The sequence below is a fragment of the Scophthalmus maximus genome, chromosome 7 (assembly GCF_022379125.1).
Source record: "Scophthalmus maximus strain ysfricsl-2021 chromosome 7, ASM2237912v1, whole genome shotgun sequence".
In the NCBI taxonomy this organism is placed as follows: Eukaryota; Metazoa; Chordata; class Actinopteri; order Pleuronectiformes; family Scophthalmidae; genus Scophthalmus; species Scophthalmus maximus.
In genome coordinates, this window is record NC_061521.1 from 26492501 (window position 1) to 26514544 (window position 22044).

Consider the following 22044-nt stretch of genomic DNA (forward strand, 5'->3'; position numbering starts at 1 on the left):
GTTCTCTGTCTCCACCCAGTTGGATGTTCCCAGTAAACCTGCACTTGAAGGCGTCCACGAGGATCCTGATCCGAAACCTGAACCATGGCCTCGGCCTCGGACTCGAGGGGGGCTGCTTATTCCAAGCCCATTCGCCTACAAGCCGTCCTGGGACATTCAGAAGCTTCACGGTCTGAAGCGAACAGAATCACGTCATCTGCAAAGAGGAAATTCTGACGCCCCCATCAACCGGACACGTTCCTTCCCCCGGCTGTTCCATGAAAACCACAGATTATACGGAAAGAGGCAGCTTCCAGTTTCCAGGCACAATGTCTTGTTGACTTCCCCCGCACCGCTCTTTCTCTCCTTAAACCCACCAAAGGATTTTAAAAAGATTTACACTCACTCAAGTCATTCATTTTAATCTCACAGCCTGAAGACTCAATTTCTAAAATTAGTACGCTCATCATTAAAATCACAGCTATCGAACTCTTACGCCAATTCAGCATCAGGCCACTCAGGAGGAATTAATCTCCTGTTCTTCTTCTTCTGCATCTCAATCGAGGCCCTGATTCCTTTTCTGGGACAACTTTCACTTTGACCTTTGTTCAGCTCATTCTCCACTTTACAGCGTTTTTTTATGGTCTGTCTTTATCTCCCTGGTTTTACGTGCCTCCCTCCCTCTCGTCTCCCTCCGTAATAAAACGGCTTCTTTTGATTAACACCGTGTTGAGGCGGTTTGCTAATCCACGGCTTACTGAGGAAAAGGCCTTTTTAATTGAACAGATTCGTAACTCTGTGAGAGCGTTAAGAATCTTCAGATGGATCAAAATCAGCACATCCACAGCCTCACAGATGAACAGCGCTGTGGTCTGAAGAACCCTCCGGAGCCACGATGCAGGATTTACAAACTCCCCTGATGGTGAAATGACACCGGTCCAATAATCAACAGCATCTTGTTGGACAGAAGAAATCGATACAGGGACTAAAACACCGAGATGAAAACTGTAGACGTTAAGTTTTAAAATTCACTTGGCAAATAAAATGTGAAACAGATAAAAGTTTAGACTAGAAATAAGTAATAGCTGCTGCTTGTTACTGACGGCGCTTTACTGTGACATTGTGTTCTCTCCCCACGCCGCCGCTCAATAACAGGCCTCCTGTGGAATAAAGGTCTAAATAAATATAAGGTTCCTGAACTACACACAAGAAGAAGACAGTTCATTTTATTTTCAAGTTTTCGTCTCCGTCTCAACCGTCAGACTTGTAGAACGACTGACAGCAACAGACACCTGCAGTGAAACGCATTTACTCACAGCTTGAACTGGACCACTGTCGTTGATCTGTGGGCCCGTGGGGGCATGAACAGAAGAGGCCCCAGAATGGAGCCTTGGGGAACTCCACATCATTTTTGTCCACTCAGATGTTTAATAAATTCCCTATAGACGCAAAGTAGTCCCTGTCCATCAAGTGTTGATTCAAAGCGCCATTCATATTCCCTCCAGTTGATCCTATACATCACCAACCGTGAAGTTTAAAGCCCCAGTGTGTAATTTTCCGGCGGCATCTGGTGGAAAAGTTGCAAAAACTGTAACCAACTGAGCGGCCGACAGGGGACACTTTATGGTGGTGCACCGCCGATTTAATTCCTGGTTTCCGTCAGCGTCTGAAAATTCAATGTGAACGCGACGTATTCTGAAACCATTTAGTTCAACAACCGCATTCAACACGACGTAGACACATGGAGATTCACACGGAGGTCGGTCCACCTCATGGAACTAGATTTAACATATATGAACACAGAGTTATGGACAATATATTAAACTTCTGTGAATAAGTTCTTCTAAGTATTACACACTGGATCTTAGTCCGGACTGTCTGCTGACACACTGGACGTTCTCTGTGGGCGCGATGGAGCTGTACCTTTAAATGTTTCTGCGAAAAGCTGGAGGCCATGGGAGTTCGTTCGTGTGTTGAAATGAAAGGATTTAAGTCGCGGGACGTCTGATGTGAAGTGATCAGAGAAACAAACGTTAGCGGCAGTTCGACTCCTCAGAGACCCAGAAGTTCAGAGTTTTTACTGGAGTGAATCAATGTCTCAGTTTGTTTGACCTCTGACCTCTGAGGAGAATCCAGCTCCTGAACCAAGACACCGAAACAATCCAAACGACTACAACTCCCATCATCCCTCACTCATTGTCATTATAAATGACAAAATGATCCTAAAAAATAAACTCTCACTACAAAACTCACACACAAAAAGTCACAAATGCGACAAAATAAAAAATAAAATGGGAGAAAGTTATATCATTAAAACAATCAACTTAATATGTAATTTTAAATTTTTAGTTACTAACATTCCTAAAGACACCAGGAACAGATATTGATCTGTACTTTCAAAAAGAGCATCAGTCAAATCTTAAATGTTTGCGAAAATATTTATTTAAAACGGCCCAAAAAAAGTAGTTGATACTTCAATGAATAGTTTGAAAGTAAGAATATAAATATATTCATGTTGCTTGAGTCACTTTACACAAACTGTATCAAGTCAAACTCTGATTGACAGGTTTCTGGAGGGGGGGTGTTGGGGCCGAGGTCCCCCTCGGCACCTGCCCCTCGCTGGGACCGGCCCTGTCCGGCTCTCCTCTCTGTCGCCGTTCCCCTTATTAAATAACACGCCAGTTACCTGTCGGGCACGCGCATCATCGGGCACCAGCAGAGGGTATAAGTGAGCCGCGCGCTCGCGGGGCTCGGCAGTGAACAGTGACCCGTCAGAGACACAACATGAGCCGCGGGGACCGCGCGCACCTGCCCGCGCCACGAGCCTCCTCTCCCCGGGAGCGCAGGAGGTGATGCGCCCTGTGGGACTCGGCTCGGGTCTGTTACCGGAGAGGATGGCGGAGCCGTGGAGCCACAACACCACGTCCTCCTGGAACCGGTCCTCCGCGGGACCGAACCGGTTCAGCAGCCTGGACGACATCGACGTGCCGGCGGACGGCTCCCCGGCGCTGCGCATCCTCATCTCCATCGTGTACTCGGTGGTGTGCGCCGCGGGGCTGGTCGGGAACCTGCTGGTGCTCTTCCTGATGAAGGCGCGCCGCGGCAGGAAGAAGCGCTCCAGCATCAACCTGTTCATCCTCAACCTGGCGGCCACGGACTTCCAGTTCGTGCTGACGCTGCCCTTCTGGGCCGTGGACACGGCCCTGGACTTCAGCTGGCCGTTCGGGAACGCCATGTGTAAGATCATCCTGTCCGTCACCGTGATGAACATGTACGCCAGCGTGTTCTTCCTCACCGCCATGAGCGTCACGCGCTACTGGTCGGTGGCCTCGGCGCTGAAGGACCGGACCCGGCGGCGGGTGTGCCCGGTGCGCTGGGTGATCGCGGGGCTCTGGGTCTCCGCCACCGCGGCCTCTCTGCCCACCGCGATCTTCTCCACCGTGAAGAGCGTGGCCGGGGAGCGGCTGTGCCTGCTGGGCTTCCCGGACGGGCAGTCGTGGCTGGCGCTGTACCACCTGCAGAAGATCCTGGTGGCCTTCGTGTTCCCCATGCTCATCGTCACCGTGTGCTACCTGCTGCTGCTGCGCTTCGTGCGCCTGCGCAGCATGAACAACAACCAGGTGAAGCGGCGCTCGCGCGTCACGCGCTCCGTCACCATCGTCGTCCTCTCCTTCTTCGTGTGCTGGATGCCGAACCACGCCATCACCCTGTGGGGCGTCCTGGTCAAGTTCAACCTGGTCAACTGGGACCGGACGTACTACACGGTGCACACGTACGTGCACCCGGTGACCGTGTGCCTGGCGCACACCAACAGCTGCCTGAACCCGGTGCTCTACTGCCTGATGCGCCGCGAGTTCCGCAAGAAGATGAAGGAGCTGTTCTGGAGGATCTCGTCGCCCGCCGGCAGCAACACGTGCCCGCTGCGGCCGTTCTCCGGCACCGTGCGAGCGGAGCCGGACGACACGCAGGTCGTCATCCCGCTGAACAACGTGGAGACGGACAACTGCCGCCTGTCGGTGCTGACGGACCAGGACACGGAGGCGCTGCAGCGGTGAGCAGAGCCCGACCACCGGGCGACGGTTAATCGAACGTGCCGGAGGAAACTGTGTGAACTTTCTCACACGTGAAGTGTTTTTACAGGAGTTTGTGCCCGAAGAACAACATCATGTTTCGGCTCATCGCTTTTTGTTCCTTGGAGACCGCGCGTCACATCCCAGCGCAGCTGCACGTGACGTGTTAAGTATTGTTGTCACTTTTCTTCAAAGGGGATTTTATTATATTTTTCACAATCACAATTTAAAGGAGCGAGACACAAGGGAGAGGAGTGAGGAGAGGAGTGAGGAGAGGAGTGAGGAGCGCGCGTAAAACTGCGCGTAAAACTGCGCGTAAAACGATCCAACAGCTGCGTGTGACTGAAAGATTCTTTGGCTGCTTCTTTATTTTTTCTCCGTATAACCGGAGTGAAGAGTCGGTGTCTCACCCCGCGCTGCTTGAGGAACCACCGTCCGGTCCCGGTCCCGGTCCCCCCACCCGCCGCCGCTTCACGCCTCTTGTCTGTCGGACTCTTGTTGACGTTTGTTGTGGCCGGTGTGTGAAATGTAAACGTTCAGTAAGTGAATGTAAAAAAAATAAACAAAAAAAAAGTGCCAATGCAACATTACAATGAATGTTTGTAGAATAAAATATTCAATTTGTGTTGACTCGACTTCCAGTGTGTGTGTGTGTGTGTGTGTGTGTGGTGCCTTCAGGCTCCAGTGGCTCAGACAGTGAAGTGCAGTGTTTACATGATGATCCTAACAAGGAGGTTTTAGTGGACGAGACAAAGGTAAATGTTTCTTTTAGTCACATTCTTGTGTCGGCGGCAGAGAACTTCACGTCTCAACATCAAAGATCTTCCTCTGTTTAAAGATTCAATTTAGTTTGAAATGGAAAAACCAGAAGGTCTTAGTCGTTGGCTCGTGAGTCAAACCTCCCTCACAGGAGCGAAGATAAGAGCAGCTCCGACATGTTTACTGCTTCATTGTTTCAAACCACCAGGTTTTTGTGACGATCTGAACCAACGCCTGGTCCCACAGAGGAGAAGAATCCTTCAAGAAGTTCTGATCCAGATCCACAGACGAACAAGTCGTCCTCCTCTGATCCTCACCGACGCTGAGTTTCCTAGTAATCTGGAGAATTCCGGAGAAAATGTTCCTGAAGTCAAAGGAACTGGTGACGAGAGTCTTTCATGATCCAAGAAAAAGTGAAGAATTTGTACAAATAAGCTCAAACTTCAGAGTCGGGCTGCGGTGGAATTGTCAAGTTCACTGAGGAAGTTTCCTAAACCTTGAAGTGACCTGAAGTGTTTCCTCACATCATGATGATGTTCAGATTCTCTAAGTGCTTAAGAAAGGAGCTTCGACGTTTCCTTCATCAGAGGACACACTGGAGCTTCCTGTGAGAGAGGAAGGAGAAACAGACCCACAATTCATTGCAGCAGCGATATTTAACGTGACGCGTCATGAACGAACGTAAACAAATCAATCTGAAGAAGAAGAAGAAGAAGAGGATGAATATGACCCAGATGTAAGTTACTGTAACATATGAATCATAAAACACTGAAACATGCTGATGGAGCCGCTGAAGTTTTTCTAGTTCTTCTTCAGAAATGTGTCGTTTCACCACGACAGGTGCATCAACAACATCCACTGTCACATGACCACGTAGTTTAATGTCAGTGGAGTCGGATGAATCCTCCTTTAACCTTTGACCTCGTGACCTTTTCCACTGAGGTCAAGGTCAAGAGCCGACGACATCACTTCCTGTCAAAAACTCTGTTAATGTTTGAAAATGTCAAACAACAAAACAAGGAATCGTTGGATTTTTTGGTTTTGTATTTTTCATCCAATTAGGACATTTTCCACCTGGGAGGTGAATGTAATTGGGTCTGCACAGTCTAGACTAGTTTGTTTTCTTCACTGGAACATTTCTTTCTCTGATGAGACCAAATTAATTGGTGGAATTAGTGATTTTCTTTTCTTCACAACTAAACAACACGTTTCCCTGGAGTTCAGAAACGTGAGCGGCGACGAGCTGCAGCGAGTTGAAGGTGAAATAATCCAGAGTCTCATTTCCTTTCACTCGTATATATGATTCAAAACTAATGAGCTAAAGGTGGCTGAAGGGATCCGGAGAATATATTAATACATATACAGAATATTAATGTTGATTTTCAAAATCTCAGAGCAGAGAAGAGAAGAGAGGAGAGGAGCTGCTTGTGTAAAGACTCAGAGCTGGACTTTGGTCTGGAGACGCTCGTCACATTAAACTGCAAACGACACACACACACACACACACACACACACAGGGGTTAATGAGGTCACCGTTAACGAACCGTGTTCACATTCAACAGGAGCTTCGACGGGCGTCCGTTTACTTCTGTCATGTTTGCATTTACACACACACACACACACACACACACACACGACAGATGGAACTACAGACGTCTACACACTTTGTGTGTTTGTTTGTAAAATGGACGTAGACTCTGTGAAGCCAAAGAGAAACTTAAAAGTTAATCCCGTTTCATCTCAACATAACAAAACTTTAACGAGTCCTCGGCGGACCGAACCGGTTCAGCAGCCTGAAATGAGATAACAGCTGAGACAAGACACACACCAATCCCACGCACGCACGCAGTCGCTGGTCGTCTGTATATACAGTCAGTGATCATCTGTATATACAGTCAGTGATCGTCTGTATATACAGTCAGTGATCGTCTGTATATACAGTCAGTGATCGTCTTTATATACAGTCAGTGATCGTCTGTATATACAGTCAGTGATCGTCTGTATATATCACTGATCGTCTTTATATACAGTCAGTGATCGTCTGTATATATCACTGATCGTCTTTATATACAGTCAGTGATCGTCTTTATATACAGTCACTGATCATCTTTATATACAGTCAGTGATCGTCTTTATATACAGTCACTGATCGTCTTTATATACAGTCACTGATCGTCTTTATATACAGTCACTGATCGTCTTTATATACAGTCACTGATCGTCTTTATATACAGTCAGTGATCGTCTTTATATACAGTCAGTGATCATCTTTATATACAGTCAGTGATCGTCTTTATATACAGTCAGTGATCGTCTTTATATACAGTCAGTGATCGTCTTTATATACAGTCAGTGATCGTCTTTATATACAGTCAGTGATCGTCTTTATATACAGTCACTGATTGTCTTTATATACTGTACAGTCAATGATTTTTCAGTCAGTGATCGTCTGTATATAAAGTCAGTGATCGTCATTATATATTATTATATATTACATTGACCATGTATAATATCCATGGCTACTCTACACAATACATTGCACAGGCTTAGCTTTAGCTAAATTTTTGCCTGCAATAGCAGCTTGTGATCCCAGGAGCCGTCATGTGACGGGATGAACTCACATGAACTGTCTTCACTCACTGCAGCTTCTCCACTGAGCCGCTCTCTACAGTCCAATTGCTCCGACAAGTTTCCACTGAAGCTAGCCGCGCTAATTGGGCTTTAGGCAGTTTGGTCCCTAGTCCATCTTCCCAATGCTCTGATGTTGATGAAAGACCGGAGGATGTTGAAATTGAAGACAGTGTGAGCCAGAGACCAATGAGTGCGTTGAGTGAGATGTTCACTGGTAATGACCCAGTTGGTGTAGTGCAGAGCACCGTTCCCAAGATAAGGACGAGAGTTGGCAGGCTGGTGAAACCTGTTGATAGGTTCATTTATAACATGGCACAGAGGAAGTGTTCCTCAGTCCCCGACTGCCAGGCCCCTCACCCCAGTATCACTAAATTAGTTCTGGTTTTAAAAGAAGGTTCCTACCGGAGTTTTCAGCACACACCTGTTTGTTTCGAGTGGGTGTTATTTGGGTGTTGCACTTCCTGGCGGGACTTCAGTGATCGCGGACGCTGGGTCTGTAAGTCGCGTCTCATTTAGCTTCATTGTTTCTGTTTGTGTTGTTTCACATGATTTTATATGATGTTGGTGTTTATGAACCCGTTGGTTGATGATTGACCGAACAAGTGTCGTGTAAGAGTTCATACAGAGGCTTTGTCGGGCGAATCTTTTGATGCTAATACAATTAGCATTAGGCTAACGCTAGCCGCTACGGGGTTTCTCCTGCAGTGAGCGGTGGGCATGGTGTTCTGTCTCCAGGATGTGGAGAGATGCACAGCTGGAGGTGCGACTCGGTCTCTTCTTTTCCTAAAAGGTTTGTTCGTGGAAAAGAGTGGATTCATGTGTTTCCATTTGTATGGTATGAAAAAGTGGGAGGAAACGTGTTCACATTTGTTTTGTGTTGTTTTTGTGGCATGTTGTATCAGACTGGAGAGTGTGTGTGTGTGTGTGTGTGTGTGTGTGTGTGTGTGAGAGTGTGTGTGTGTGTGTGTGAGAGGGTGTGTGTGTGTGTGTGTGTGTGTGTGTGTGTGTGTGAGAGTGTGTGTGTGTGTGTGTGTGAGAGTGTGTGTGTGTGTGTGTGAGAGTGTGTGTGTGTGTGTGTGTGTGTGTGTGTGAGAGTGTGTGTGTGTGTGTGTGTGAGAGGGTGTGTGTGTGTGTGTGTGTGTGAGAGTGTGTGTGTGTGTGTGTGCGTGTGTGTGTGTGTGAGTGTGTGTGTGAGTGTGTGTGTGTGAGTGTGTGTGTGAGAGTGTCTCACTTCAACACTACTTCATGACCGCTGCTTTGAATCAGACGCTAACTGGCTACATTTCACATGCGAACACGCTTAAATGTTTCCTCATTTCTCCTTTGAATCCTATCAATTCAACAGATGCAGAGACGGAGGGACTGAGGGAACATGGTGCACTGACTCAGAGGTGGACGGGCGGGGGTGATAAGGTTTGACCAGGTTCTGGATGAGGGAAGGGGCTGAGCCCATCGCAGCTATACTCTTAATAAACAATGAACCAGTTCTATTTGTGATATGAATGAGTCATATCAGATTGTTGTATGTGGTCGGACCGGTTGGACCGTGGATCCTCGATAAACAGTCAAATCATTTTTCAGTTGATTACCGAAGTGACAGCAGAGTTCTGACGGCAGGATGACGGAGGTCAAGGCTCCGCTGGTTCTGCTGATCCTGAACGTGTGGACTTTCACCAGTGCAGGTGAGTGAGGCCCGTCCTGTTGTTACTATTCAGGTCAAAGAATGAATCACAGATTATGTTTGAACGTACCTTGTACAGGCCGGATCATCTTCATCAGTCAAAGCAGGAAACATGAACATTGTTTCAGGGTCAAAAAAAAAAGAAAAAAGTCTCACTTACCCCAGAGTCATTCCCTCAGATCAGATGTCCTGTTCTATTCTTTTCTCTTATATTTCCAGATATTGATATTTTAAGCTTTATCTACCGTGTAAACACAAATGGAGCCGAAAAAGTTTAAGTTTTGAAAATGACATAAATAAAATACGAACGTATAAACTGTTGAGTTTCAGTGTTTTAAAGACGTACAAAAGAAATATATTCCCGTGTGTTATGGAGTCATGTTACTATCTTTATTCAACAGCGTGGTCTTTCGGTTTGTGAGCATCACTTAGTGATTTCACGTTCAGATTCTTCATTCTTTCCTTCAAAATCTGCCCTCGCACTCAAATAGTTCCTTCTTGTGCTCAAATTGTTTCTTCTTGCATTCACATTTGTTCTGCTTCTTCTCAAACTGTTCACTTGTGTGCAAATATATTGTTGTTCTCACTTAGATGATGTTGTTGCTCGCACAGATTTCCTGCACGCTGCTCAAGGGTTTAAAGCCTACGTTCACTTAGTGAGGGAAAAAGATATCAATCACCACATTCTGCTTGTTTTGTTGTCGGTGTCATTTCATTTTAGAACTTGTGCGCAGTGAAAATGAATCAGTGGTGAAGTAGAAAGACAAACAAGGAACTGTAGTGGAATCTTACAGAACTGGACGGACGCGTTCCTGAGACACAATGAATACTTTCATTTGAACTTCTCTATCATGTAAATCACACAACCAATGAACAGATGAAGTGGATTTTGCAGAATCTTAACGTCGATTACATCCACATGTACATCGTCATTTTTAAAGCAGCTTCAATTCATATTTTTTATTGCAACAAATGGGTCAGATGAAAATGTTCTCTGTTTACTTTTCAGCCTCTTTCCGCTCACACAATTTTGGCTTTACAGCAAATTTACATTCCACGTTTGTATTTTCCAGCGCAGCTTTTGGCTTTTTTAAAATCAAACCAGCTCTGACAAACCCACGGTTCGATTCCCGACGTGACAAAACACAAGACAGACACAGAGAAGCACCGGCCGGTGGAACACAGACGAGCGCTGCGTCTTACCCTGCACTTTCACGCCTGGCAGGGAAGCGGAAATCCACTGGTATCACTTGAAGGAGGGAATCATTCTCGTCCACTCCTACTATAAGGACCAGGACCAGTTGTCACGCCAGAACCAGCGCTTCAGAGGCAGGACATCGCTGTTCAGAGACAAGGTCTCCGGCGGCAACACCTCGCTCCAGCTGACGGGGCTGCAGCTTCAGGACCAGGGCAGGTACAAGTGCCTCACCAGCACCATCGGTGGAGGCTACAAGGAGTCGATCATCAACCTAAACGCAGCGGACACATTTAAATCTCTGAGTAATATTTTAAAATTTGATTGATTCATCTCAAAGTGTTTTACAGTGTAAAGTGTAGAACAAGTGCAGCAATGTTTTTACTTTGTTTTCCATTGAGCTTGTAAAAAGCGATCTGCGTTGAGGCAGAAAGGCCAAAGTTCAACTGTTGATCATTAATCTTTCCATGACTTATGATAATTTGTGGACTCAATACAACAAATTCCTAATGTCACTTTGTGAAAACTAGAGCTGTCCCAAACGATTATTTTTCGATTAACGATTAATCCAACGATTCATTATTCAGTTACCGATTATTTCCCCGGAGTTTCCTCTGCTTCGCCCGGCCCAGGCATAGTTCACCATCTTCCGGGTCCTATCGCACGCGCTCACGCTCCACCTCCCCGGTGGTGCAGCCGGAGCCTGGTTTAATCCTCAGACACACTGGGACACTGATTCCCACGGTTCACTTTGCTGAAGTTGGTCACAGGAAACCAGAGAAACAATCATCAGACCCGACACGGTTCACACTCTCACCACTTAGTACTTTTGTAAAAGTGTTGTTTTCAGGAGAAAACAGAAGTGCTCATCTGGTGGGCGGAACAAACCAATCACCTATAACTGAGCCTTGATTATTGTGTAGCTCATGAAAAATAAAATCGATATTTTTATAACATTATTGTTAGTTTTAAAACAGCTCTTATATATTTTTTCTTTTTACACGACTGTGACGACATGTTACGCTACAATACTTGTCACTTTATTGGTTTTTAAAAACTGAGTAAACTGAATGTTTTTCTGTTTCAGACACTTCAGATGATGTTGCACTAATCGGAGGGGTCGTGCTCGTTTTGATTATAGCAGCATTAGTGGTTGTCGTGGCAATCGTCTACAAAAGAAGAAAAAGGGTAAATAATAAAAATAACCATAGTAATGATAATGATTCTGCCCTCAGCTATTAATTCATTGTGCGTGTGTTGTTTGTACTAATGATAATATCTTCTGGACTCAGATGAAGAGAAAAAGACAAACAGAACTGTCAACAATTGTATGCAGATATTCACAGTAAGTTTTATTGTCTATTCTACAGTTGTGTATGATGGATGAAGAAGAGTGAATATGGGAGATGAGGAGTTTGAGCTTCACGTGTTTCAGGACTGAATTCTGTTAAAGTCTGTTTATGCTTCCGGAACTTCCACCGGCGAGAACAGCACCAATCCGCCATCGTTTGAATTAGTACGTCTATGTACCTCACCACTAGTAAACACGCCTGGCATGTAGCTCGCTCACTTAGCTGAGCTTTGGCTCGTTGGTGGTAACAACTGACACGATCCAGATCATGATGAGGTTCAGAACAGGACACGCGACCTCGTCAGGCGTCTCTCATCACACAGAGGCCACAAACTGTCCTAACATGGATGATGCTTCCTGTTCTTTACGACACTCTTCTTCTGTGGTTTACGACGCGTCGCTCTCTACCGCCATCTGTCACTACACGACCGTCAGAAGAGGCCAATTGTGGATTAAACGCGAGTCGACCCAGGTTGTTCCAGAGAGGGGGGGCCTGGAGGGACAAGGCCCGGTTCCCCTCGGCCCTCAGCTGGGACTGTGGAATATGGTCCACTGACTGTGGACGAGCAACGTGGAGACAAAGACAAATCTCATCTCATGGTTTTCATGTTTCAATATTTTGTTCATGTCATGTTATCAGACCATGAAACAAACTTTCAGTGTCTGTGAGTTGGATCATGAAAGTTCATCTGGAGTTTCACTTTTCTAAACCTCCATGTTCTCAACTTTCTTCAGCTCTGAACAGACGATGAAACACTGAACGGTTTCAAGCAGAAACTTTGTTTTCTAAAGTCTCGTGTTTTATTATTTTCTAAAGTCTCATGTTTTATTCTTTATCCAGGTTGAGTTACTGCAGGTTGTCAGAGATCAGCTGTTCTTCTCTGGCCTCAGCTCTGAAGTCCAACTCCTCCCACCTGAGACAACTGGACCTGAGCTACAACCAGCTGCAGGATTCAGGAGTGAAGGAGCTGTGTGGTTTTCTAGAGAGTCCACACTGTCGACTGGAGACTCTGGGGTCAGACACCATGTTCACACTGTATATTGTTATTAATAACTCAGGTGTGCTGGTGTCTTTATACATCAGTTGCGACCATCTGACCAAATGTGTTCAACTAGTTCATGAACTCAACTCAGCACTTTCACAGACTGGACAGACGAGGAACTTCTGATGGTTCAGATCAGTGATTGAAGACGTCGTCTGTGTTCACACATACAAGGCTGCTGATAGAAACATGAGTGAGGACAAAACCACAGAGATGCACAAGAGAGAAAAGTCCTTTATTCTTTATCCATCATATGATTCTCCACATTGTGAACCTGCAGCTCTGAACAGACGATCACACACTGGATGATTCCAGCAGGAACTTTTCTACTAAAGTCTCATGTTTTATTCTTTATCCAGGTTGTGGAGCTGCAGGTTGTCAGAGATCAGCTGTTCTTCTCTGGTCTCAGCTCTGAAGTCCAACCCCTCCCACCTGAGACAACTGGACCTGAGCCTCAACCAGCTGCAGGATTCACTAGTGAAGGAGCTGTGTGGTTTTCTGGAGAGTCCAGACTGTCGACTGAAGACTCTGTGGTCAGACACCATGTTCACACTTTATATTGTTATTAATAACTCAGGTGTGCTGGTGTCTTTAAACATCAGTAGCGACCATCTGACCAGATGTGTTCAACTAGTTCATGAACTCAACGCAGCACTTTCACAGACTGGACAGACAAGGAACTTCTGATGGTTCAATTCAATTTGATCTGTATAGCATCAAATCACAACATACATTGTCCCAAGGCTCTTCACATAGTGAGGTCATTATTACAATATTACAGAGAAAACCCAACAGTTCCCACAATGACCAGCACTTGATGACTGTGGAGAGAAAAAACTCCCTTTTAACAGGAAGAAATCTCTGAAAGAACCAAACTCAGTTGTGGGAGAAACATCTGTCTCGACCGGTTGGTGAGAGGAGAGAGAAGAGAGAGAGGAGAGAGAGAGAGAGACAAGAGAGAGAGAGAGGAGAGATAGAAGAGAGAGAGAGAGGAGAGAGAGAGAGAGACAAGAGAGAGAGAGAGGAGAGAGAGATTTTTTTTAAAAACACAATGTTTATTAAGATTTACAAGAGAACATCACGTCCTCTACAAATGAAATGAGAAAAAAACCACACACAACAACAAAATAACAGAAAACCAGAATGAATCAGGTCATAAACACAGAGTGAGAGATGAGTTCTCCTCCGTCACTGAACACAGACGTGGTGAAACACCACTGATTCAAAAACTCTTGCATGTCGTTCATCAGAGAGGAACCTGAAGTCCACTCTCAATCTGACTCTCACCAGAGACACTACGTGTGTGTCAGCTCGTGTCCGGACACATTTCATATCTTGTCCTTCTGCTTTTGTAGATTACTAAATATACTGTTTTTACTTTAAATTCATGTTTATCTCTCTTTAAATGCGCAATATGTCATTTTCTACCACTAGGGGGCAGAGCATGTCTAATCAGGTCATATAATAAAACAAACTTATTTTTCCAAAGTCAAGTCTCTAATAATTATATAATCAGTCTGTAACTTTTCCTCACTAACTCGTATAAAATCTTCTGCTCTGTTTCTATCTGTAGTTCTGTTCTTTCATTATATTTTCCAACCTGGAGAAAACGTAGTTTTAATAGGAGGCTCAGCTCACTCGCTCAGGCTGATTTCATCAGCTGTAGCACAGTTAGCTCGGATGCTAACGACTAATGACAAAGTTGTTAAGAAGAAGTGTCTCACAAAGGTCGACAGACACTAAAACATTTATTTCATGTTTCACTTGTATTAACAATCTTTCATTATAGAAATAAGTCATTAAATGAAATGCCGTCACAAGGGGGCGGGCTAATGACCTATACTGCAGCCAGACACCAGGGGGCGTTCATGATTATTACGCGTCACTGTCGGGAGTCGTCATGTCAACGTCTTTATTTTAAGTGATTACATCGTTCATGTGCAGTTTATTAATGCCTTCTTCTGTTAGCTTGTTTTCAAAACGTTCCATCACACTGCCCCCTGCTGTCCATGTGCGTATCGCATCTTGTGTCCTGCTAATTTCAGACAATATTCACAACCACCGACACGAAACAGACGTAGGATCTGCATCATGAACACGAAGTTTACAAATCCAATATGTCTCAAACTAAAACTAGAAACAAACAACAGATAGAACAAATAGATTCAGAGAAATGACGTTAAATGGCTAAAGTGGAACATTAGTGATGACTTGTTTCACTCCACACGATGAAACATTCTCAACGAGCAGCTCGGTGACGTCACAGCGACGATGACGTCAGCTGTGACGTCACAGCGGCGATGACGTCAGCAGTGATGTCACAGCGGCGGTGACGTCACAGGGGCGATGACGTCAGCAGTGACGTCACAGCGGCGATGACGTCAGAAGTGATGTCACAGCGGCGATGACGTCAGAAGTGATGTCACATCGGCGATGGCGTCAGCGCCTCACAGACAAGCGCGTCACCGCTTTAGCAAACTTCTCGCAGTGAACCCGACCGTCCGTCCCGACGCCCGCCTCCCTCAGCAGCTCGTCCACTGAAAACAGACACACACAGCTGTCAGTCAACATGTGTTCCAAAGTGACGCCACATGAGCCAAGCGTGCCACGATGAAATGTGACCGGGCTGCACCGATCACCTCAGAGGTCATTGGTTCCGTGTTACAGTTTTAGATTCTGACGCTCTCTGACTCTCTCACCCTCTCGGTCGGTCAGTTTCTCGCCCACGCCGGTGAGCGCGGCTCGCAGCTCCGATGCCAGGACGAAGCCCTTCTGCTCCTTGTCCGCCATCTTCATGGCCTCCAGGATCTCCTGCTCCGGCGCCTCCTGCTGGAGCTGCCGGTGCATGACGCTCAGGAGGGTGGAGAAGTCCAGGTCTCCGGTCCGATCTGCAGACAGAAGAGTGGATGAGATGAAGCTTTATTGATCTGTGGCGGAGAAACAAGGTCACCGCAGAGGGAGGAGACTGAGGGAGGAGGAGGAGGAGGGAGGAGACTGAGGGAGGAGGAGGGAGGAGACTGAAGGAGGAGGGAGGAGACTGAAGGAGGAGGGAGGAGGAGACTGAGGGAGGAGGAGGAGGAGACTGAGGGAGGAGGAGGGAGGAGACTGAAGGAGGAGGGAGGAGACTGAGGGAGGAGACTGAAGGAGGAGGGAGGAGGAGACTGAGGGAGGAGGAGGAGGGAGGAGACTGAGGGAGGAGGAGGAGGGAGGAGACGGAGGAAGGAGGAGACTGAAGGAGGAGGAGGAGGGAGGAGACTGAAGGAGGAGGAGGAGGGAGGAGACTGAGGGAGGAGGGGGAGGAGGAAGGAGGAGACTCAGGGAGGAGGAGACTGAGGGAGGAGGAGGGAGGAGACTGAGGGAGGAGGAAGGAGGAGACTGAGGGAGGAGGAGACTGAGGAGGGAGGGAGGAGGTATATGTGAATAGTGAATATGAAATAAGTTGTTCAAACAGCAGAGCAATAAAAAGGAATGTAAACATCGGCGCTGGTCAATAAGCTGCCGACAGTTTACACATGTAAAATAAACTGTACGAGTGGAAACTGTTCATTACAGAATTTCCCCTCGAACTTAAATGTGTCACAGAGATGAGCAGTGAGACGCGCAAAAATATTTTTAAAAAATCCAGCTCAACCTCCATACGTTGTTTTTATGAGTTTATCTTACTGTCGTCATGGTAACAACAGATGACACGGTGCTCCCACACAGGTACCGTGCACCTGGTGAACACATGGTTCCACCTATACAGAGGATTGTGTGTGTGTGTATATATGCATATCTATATATATAGATATAAATATGTCTGTGCTTGTATCTATGTTGTGGCTCAGCAGGTGTCGTTGGACCTCGGAGGGGGTGGGGTTCGACCCGAGGCATCGCATCACTGTGATCAGCTCCTGGGCCTCGATCTTCCCTTTCCGCTGGCGATCGTACAGAGAGAAACACTCCTTGAACTCTGCCACGACCACGACCACGACAACAACAACACAGTTAGTTCGGTTTGTGAGATGAGCAGAACAAAGAGCAGCTCAAAGGTTCAGATTATTCACACTCTGGATGAATGTTTCTGATCGTAACTCTGGTGATGCTACGTTTCATTTAGCAACATCATCAGTTCACATTAGAATTTTGTCCCAAATCTTTGGTTTATGACCAGAAACCTGCAGAACTCACGACGTTAGCATCAGCGCTGCATTCACAGCTAATTAGCATGTTGAGCTAAAACTGTGTTGAACTTGGTAAATCATCATGATCGCCCCCTGGGGGCCGGCTGCAGTATATACACCATGTTAGCATGCTAATGTAAGCATCCATCTAACACATACAATGAAGTGAGGATTTCCTGTTTGTTCTGTCGTATCGATAATCTTATCAGTTTTTATGTGAGTCTCTGTGAACGTGCCTCTCGTCGACAGATGCTCCGCTCACACACTGCAAATGAAATATCTTTGTCGGTCGTACGAAACATTGTGACGTTTACGTTTCACGACTAAGAGAAGCAGAGCGAGGAATCTATTCATTGTCTAAAGGAAAATCACCAGATACTGTAATATTGTATCAGTTGCAGACGCCGACACAGAACGTTCATGTGAACACGGAGAGGATGGAGCTGATGAGCCACAGAAACAAACCATGAACACTGATGAGAAGGTTTCGTCTCCTTGATACACTGAAGCTTCCTGTTTAATCACATCAGACGAAACAAGCGCTGCTTTGTCCGGAGGCAGACTCACGGAAACTCTGCTGCCTGATGGTCCACTGACACGAGCAGGCAGCGCTAACTCACGACCTCATTGTTCACAGTTTGAGTCTCACCGTTGATCTGGTCCTGGCTCAGGAACTTCTCCTGCGATCAAAGAGGGAAACAGCGTGAGTGAACGGAGGGAAAGCAAAGAGCAGGTGAACTCTGAGAGAAGATGATCTCACCATCGTGGCTCCGTGTCCTCTGGGATCTGAAGGCTGCCGCTCGCCTCAGGAACCTGATCCACGCCGCTGTAAGAGGAAGCTGGTGGAGGATCCTGGGAGCACTGAGGGGGCGGGACCGGCACAGTGTTGTGAACTTTGGTTCACACATTCGTTTTCCCCAGAGGATAACTCCTCCTGACGGACTGTCTCAAGGTTCAATCAGCCAGAGAATGAGAATTATTGCTCCTGTTACTGTCCAGTCTCAGAGTTTATTCAAGAAAAACATTTGATTCCTGTAAGAAAGTCTTTTTTTAGTTATGTAACGGACTAAATGTGGAGTTCATTGTGTCTAATGTTGCTCCCACCAGACGACTGTATAAAACTAGACGTAGTCACTGGGTCCAGGAAGTGAAGCCGATATCAAAATGAAGAATATGTTGGTTTCATAAACAAATAATCACTAAATCTTTATAACGTCAACATAGGTTCGTCTCTTTCACTTTTCCACCACATTTAAAAGTTAAGAGCTGCTGCTCAACCAACCACGTTGCGATCTCTTACTGTGTCACGGCTCTGGATCAGACACAGAGACAAAGTTTCAACAACGTTTTATTTGTTGTTCAGAGAGAAAACTTCACTTCACACTTTACTGGAATGTTTTAAATGTTTTAAGTTGTTTTGCAACATAATTTTGTGATCACATCCGTTAAACACTTACAACATTGGAATAACATTTAAAAGTAATTGGCAGAAAAGTTGAAATCTACGACTGTATTAGTCCTTTGAAAGCTTCGTGGCAGCAGCAGCGTGTGAAACGTTCAGATGAGCAGCTCCGTCGTGTCCTGGTCGACGTGGCGGAGGTGCAGGGTGTAAACCGCCCGAGGCTGCGGGACGTACATCAGCCCCGGGTGTTTCTTCCTCAGGACGGCGTCATTCCACATACAGGCCACCCAGACCGCCACCAGGGGCAGGGCTGCGAAGAAACTGGAGCCAGAGAACGTCAACCAATCAGGGGCCTGATAGAGATGGTGGAGAGCGACAGCAAGCGACAATCAGTGAAGGGTCCAGTCAGGTTGGAGGACTGGTACGACCCGGCAATAAGGTCCTTCAGGGCAGGCAGTTAGGTAAGTAGGTAGGCAGGTACGTAGGTAAGTTGGTAGGTAGGTAGGTAGAAAGGTACGTAGGTACATAGGTAGGCAGGCAGGTACGTAGGTAGGTAGGTACATAGGTAGACAGGTAGGTAGGTGTGTTCCCAGCCAGTGTTTTACCATTTACCGTATAGCATGAAGAGGCCATTGCAGTCGGGAACCATGCCCCGCCTCCTCTGGCACATCACAGTGGCGGCCATTGCAAAGCAGGTGAAGATGAAGAGGATGAAGGTCTGGCCCTCAGTGATCATGTACCTGTCGGGAACACAGGGGGCATCAGAGGTCACCAACGTCTCAAACGTACCAATCAGGATTCTGCTGCTCTACTTTAAAGTCGCCATGTGTGAAATTTGAAAAGGACTTGATGCTGCAGGGGCTCAACACTTCAGAACACGGGGCTGTTGAAACAACATCAATAATAACAACAGTAATATTAATGTGACAATAAGTGGCACTTGATGGTGAGGGAAGGACTCTTTGTATTTAAAGACCAGAAACATGAGACAACACATTTCTTCACGGTTCATCAGTCACGACTCAGAGTCATGTGATCAGACAGTTACACCTGAGAACCACCTGATCAATTATTACACACACACACACACACACGTCCTCAGGTGTAATGTTCATCACACACTAGAGTTTCAGTGCAGCTGCAAACTGAGAGCTGATGACAGTCACATGTTCAGACAGACAGACAGTGAGAGAGAGAGAGACAGACAGACAGTGAGAGAGAGAGAGAGACAGACAGACAGACAGTGAGAGAGAGACAGACAGACAGTGAGAGAGAGAGAGACAGACAGACAGTGACAGAGAGAGAGAGACAGACAGACAGACAGACAGTGAGAGAGAGAGAGACAGACAGACAGACAGTGAGAGAGAGACAGACAGACAGTGAAAGAGAGAGACAGACAGACAGTGAAAGAGAGAGACAGACAGTGAGAGAGAGACAGACAGACAGACAGACAGTGTGAGAGAGAGAGAGACAGACAGTGAGAGAGAGACAGACAGACAGACAGTGAAAGAGAGACAGACAGACAGTGAGAGAGAGAGAGAGAGAGACAGACAGACAGTGAGAGAGAGACAGTGAGACAGAAAGACAGATAGACAGACAGTGAGAGAGAGAGAGACAGACAGACAAACAGTGAGAGAGAGAGACAGACAGACAGACAGTGAAAGAGAGAGAGAGACAGTGAGAGAGAGAGACAGATAGACAGACAGTGAGAGAGAGAGAGAGACAGACAGACAGACAGTGAGAGAGAGACAGACAGACAGATAACTGTGTTAACTGTTTTGTAGAGAAACAAACTGAGACCGAGGCAGTACAGCAGTCTGACCAGTAGTAGGCGGTGTTGGGAGCGAGCAGCATCCAGGCCGCCGGGGGCAACGCCTCCTCCTGGGTCCTGTGGCAGTAAGAACCACTGAAGAAGAACAAGAGGACGAGGAAGAGAGGAACGGACCTGGAGAAGAGAGGGAAGAGAGAAGGCTCACTGCTGACGACCACGACAACCACGACATCTTCACAGTAACAAATTTAGACACGAGAAAGTCCAGCGTCTGGATTCATGAGGTCAAAGGTCAAACAGTCGACAGGTGAATCACCTGGAACCTTCTCTTCACCTGCACGTTGACGAAGTACGTTTATCATGTGACAGTCAAAACAGTCTCACGTCTTCTCACCACATCACGTGACCCACGGTGTCGTCGTAGTGAAACAGAAGCTCACAGACGTCGACCTGTGAAACGAAACAACACCCGTCGCACTGAGATGACATCATCGTCTGGTGACTGATCCAGTAACCTACCAGGGACGAGGGTCTGACCTCCTGCAGGACCGGGTTGTCTCTGACTGACAGGTGCAGCTGGTAGCCAATCAGCAGGAGCCGCCGGGTGACGGAGTCGGCCACCAGGTGCAAGCTGGTTCCCATGACGACGGCGACGATGCCCAGGTGGACAGCCGGGAGGGGCGGAGTCCCGGGGCAGCGCTCGAGCATCGCGACAGGAGAACAGACGTTTTGATGATGACGCGGTCTGAGAAACGTCTCCACGGTAACGTGTTCGATGTGACGAGTTGACGTTGACGTAACTTTGATGAGGATGAGTGGAGACGTGAGGTTGAACAGAACCTGGAGATAAACTGCTGCTCCGGGGAAGTTCTGAGGAAACGAGTCGGACGGGAAGACGAGCTGAGAGAAGAAGGTCAAACAAACAGATTCTTTAACACTGTACAACATTTATTCATGTAGACGTTGTTGTTCATGTAATTTATACATTACATGAACATGTCCTGTTGTTGTATGGTTACCATGACAACAGGCCGGCCCAGGTCCAGGACCCAGGTCTGGATGGTGAAGCTGAGCCAGAGGTCCAGGTGGAACCGGGGCTTCGGCAGAAGCGTCTCCGTCTCTGTGGATCCGGGCGAGCGGCTGCAGACACAGACACGAACCTCAGCAGGTCTCAACCCACCGTCACGTCACCCTCGACTTTCACATTCCCACCAGCGCCATTTTGTTCCAAACCTTGACTATTCAAGATTTTGAGAATAAGTACAATCTGAAATCCGTCCGGTGAAACTTTCACTTTCCACCTGAAGAAACTGAATTGTGGGATTAAAGATGTTTCACTGGATCAGTGAATTATAAATTGGAACTAACGATGATGAAACATTAATTGGTACGAACCCGCAGGTGAGAGCTGCAGCGCGCAGAGCGGAGCTCGGCCTCCTCCTGCCGGACGGCTGCATCTCTTCTTCCTCCTCCTCGTCGTTGGTGTGTTTTTGACACTGAATCAGTGCAAAGTCACAAACCCTGATGATGTCAACCCCACCTCAGAAACATTATGTTAATTATCTTCCACGTGTAAATCCTCGTTCCTTTCCGTCGTCGCCGAAGTCGACGCGTCGCGATTTCCTGCTCAAAGTGAACCTGCAGGTTGGTCTGCAGCAGATTACCTGTAATCTGTATAAAACTCCTGCCATTGTTTGATTAGACGTGTATCTTTAATCTGCTCTCGGATTAACACGGTCAGAAGATCATGCTGCAGGTGAGCTTCAGCGTAAAATCACAGTTTTCATTTCTGCCTGAAAGGAAACTGGGTCACGGGAGAAGACAAATGAAAACATGTGTTCATACTCACAGATCTTTTTTTCTTTATACAATCCAGATTAACATTTTACTTTTCATATGTAAATGTAAAACATTTTCGTCATGTTCATCGTTTACCGACCGTCACCTGAGATAAAAGAGTAAACTTGGATGAAATCTCTTAACTTTAACGAAAGTTTCT

The 22044-nt window shown here is 46.6% G+C and overlaps 4 protein-coding genes and 1 long non-coding RNA gene across 14 annotated transcripts; 3 read left to right on the forward strand and 2 right to left on the reverse strand.

Moving 5' to 3' along the window:
- The first annotated feature begins 2584 nt into the window (after window positions 1-2584).
- Window positions 2585-4684, forward strand: rxfp3.3b (relaxin family peptide receptor 3.3b). The gene has a single exon (XM_035643383.2). It carries the CDS (start codon window positions 2832-2834, stop codon window positions 4032-4034), a length of 1203 nt encoding a protein of 400 aa, XP_035499276.1. The 5' UTR covers window positions 2585-2831; the 3' UTR covers window positions 4035-4684.
- A 3199-nt stretch (window positions 4685-7883) lies between these two features.
- LOC118315902 lies at window positions 7884-12568 on the forward strand. Of its 5 annotated transcripts, XR_004794969.2 has the most exons (8): window positions 7884-7935; window positions 8145-8229; window positions 8785-8852; window positions 9021-9121; window positions 10194-10620; window positions 11403-11503; window positions 11608-11660; window positions 12508-12538. It is a non-coding gene; the product is annotated as an uncharacterized LOC118315902 (long non-coding RNA). The 5 variants fall into 5 exon arrangements; XR_004794966.2 differs by having other exon boundaries at window positions 8785-9121; window positions 12508-12568; XR_004794967.2 differs by having other exon boundaries at window positions 8785-9121; window positions 10194-10534.
- A 27-nt stretch (window positions 12569-12595) lies between these two features.
- LOC118315054 (ribonuclease inhibitor-like) lies at window positions 12596-18091 on the forward strand. Of its 4 annotated transcripts, XR_004794796.2 has the most exons (5): window positions 12621-12681; window positions 12812-12902; window positions 13069-13242; window positions 15425-15654; window positions 16540-18091. XR_004794796.2 is itself a non-coding variant. In XM_047333611.1 (3 exons), the coding sequence occupies exons 1-3, from the start codon at window positions 13049-13051 to the stop codon at window positions 17296-17298; spliced, it is 384 nt and encodes a 127-aa protein (XP_047189567.1). In that variant the 5' UTR covers window positions 12596-13048; the 3' UTR covers window positions 17299-18091. The 4 variants fall into 4 exon arrangements, 2 of the variants coding, with proteins under 2 accessions (XP_047189567.1, XP_035497886.1); XR_004794795.2 differs by having other exon boundaries at window positions 12596-13242; XM_047333611.1 differs by lacking the exon at window positions 15425-15654 and having other exon boundaries at window positions 12596-13242; window positions 16537-16695; window positions 17268-18091.
- On the reverse strand, window positions 14441-15666 carry LOC118315055 (calmodulin-like protein 4). Its single transcript, XM_035641995.2, has 2 exons — window positions 15409-15666; window positions 14441-15246 (listed from the first exon to the last, which is right to left on the reverse strand). The coding sequence occupies exons 1-2, from the start codon at window positions 15554-15556 to the stop codon at window positions 15149-15151; spliced, it is 246 nt and encodes an 81-aa protein (XP_035497888.2). The 5' UTR covers window positions 15557-15666; the 3' UTR covers window positions 14441-15148.
- Window positions 18092-18129: 38 nt separating the features above from the next.
- On the reverse strand, window positions 18130-21575 carry cln6b (CLN6 transmembrane ER protein b). Of its 3 annotated transcripts, XM_035641992.2 has the most exons (7): window positions 21441-21575; window positions 21065-21185; window positions 20583-20945; window positions 20440-20495; window positions 20097-20219; window positions 18887-19014; window positions 18130-18595 (listed from the first exon to the last, which is right to left on the reverse strand). In XM_035641992.2, the coding sequence occupies exons 1-7, from the start codon at window positions 21500-21502 to the stop codon at window positions 18531-18533; spliced, it is 918 nt and encodes a 305-aa protein (XP_035497885.2). In that variant the 5' UTR covers window positions 21503-21575; the 3' UTR covers window positions 18130-18530. The 3 variants fall into 3 exon arrangements, with proteins under 3 accessions (XP_035497885.2, XP_035497882.2, XP_035497883.2); XM_035641989.2 differs by having other exon boundaries at window positions 18131-18595; window positions 20440-20945; XM_035641990.2 differs by having other exon boundaries at window positions 18131-18627; window positions 20440-20945.
- Window positions 21576-22044: the final 469 nt, after the last annotated feature.

Bases quoted from the DNA above. Each gene is read 5' to 3' on its own strand.
- rxfp3.3b (XM_035643383.2), top strand. From the start codon at position 2,832: ATGCGCCCTGTGGGACTCGGCTCGGGTCTGTTACCGGAGAGGATGGCG.
- LOC118315054 (XM_047333611.1), top strand. From the start codon at position 13,049: ATGTTTTATTCTTTATCCAGGTTGTGGAGCTGCAGGTTGTCAGAGATC. The intron at 13,243-16,536 runs GTCAGACACCAT...GTTGTGGCTCAG, and splicing joins TGTCGACTGAAGACTCTGTG to CAGGTGTCGTTGGACCTCGG. The intron at 16,696-17,267 runs GTTAGTTCGGTT...ATATTGTATCAG, and splicing joins ACCACGACAACAACAACACA to TTGCAGACGCCGACACAGAA.
- LOC118315055 (XM_035641995.2), bottom strand. From the start codon at position 15,556: ATGCACCGGCAGCTCCAGCAGGAGGCGCCGGAGCAGGAGATCCTGGAG. The intron at 15,247-15,408 runs GTGAGAGAGTCA...GTCTGTTTTCAG, and splicing joins GAAACTGACCGACCGAGAGG to TGGACGAGCTGCTGAGGGAG.
- cln6b (XM_035641989.2), bottom strand. From the start codon at position 21,502: ATGCAGCCGTCCGGCAGGAGGAGGCCGAGCTCCGCTCTGCGCGCTGCA. The intron at 21,186-21,440 runs GTTCGTACCAAT...CTGTGTCTGCAG, and splicing joins GCTGCAGCTCTCACCTGCGG to CCGCTCGCCCGGATCCACAG. The intron at 18,596-18,886 runs GTAAATGGTAAA...CTCTGGCTCCAG, and splicing joins TGGCCTCTTCATGCTATACG to TTTCTTCGCAGCCCTGCCCC.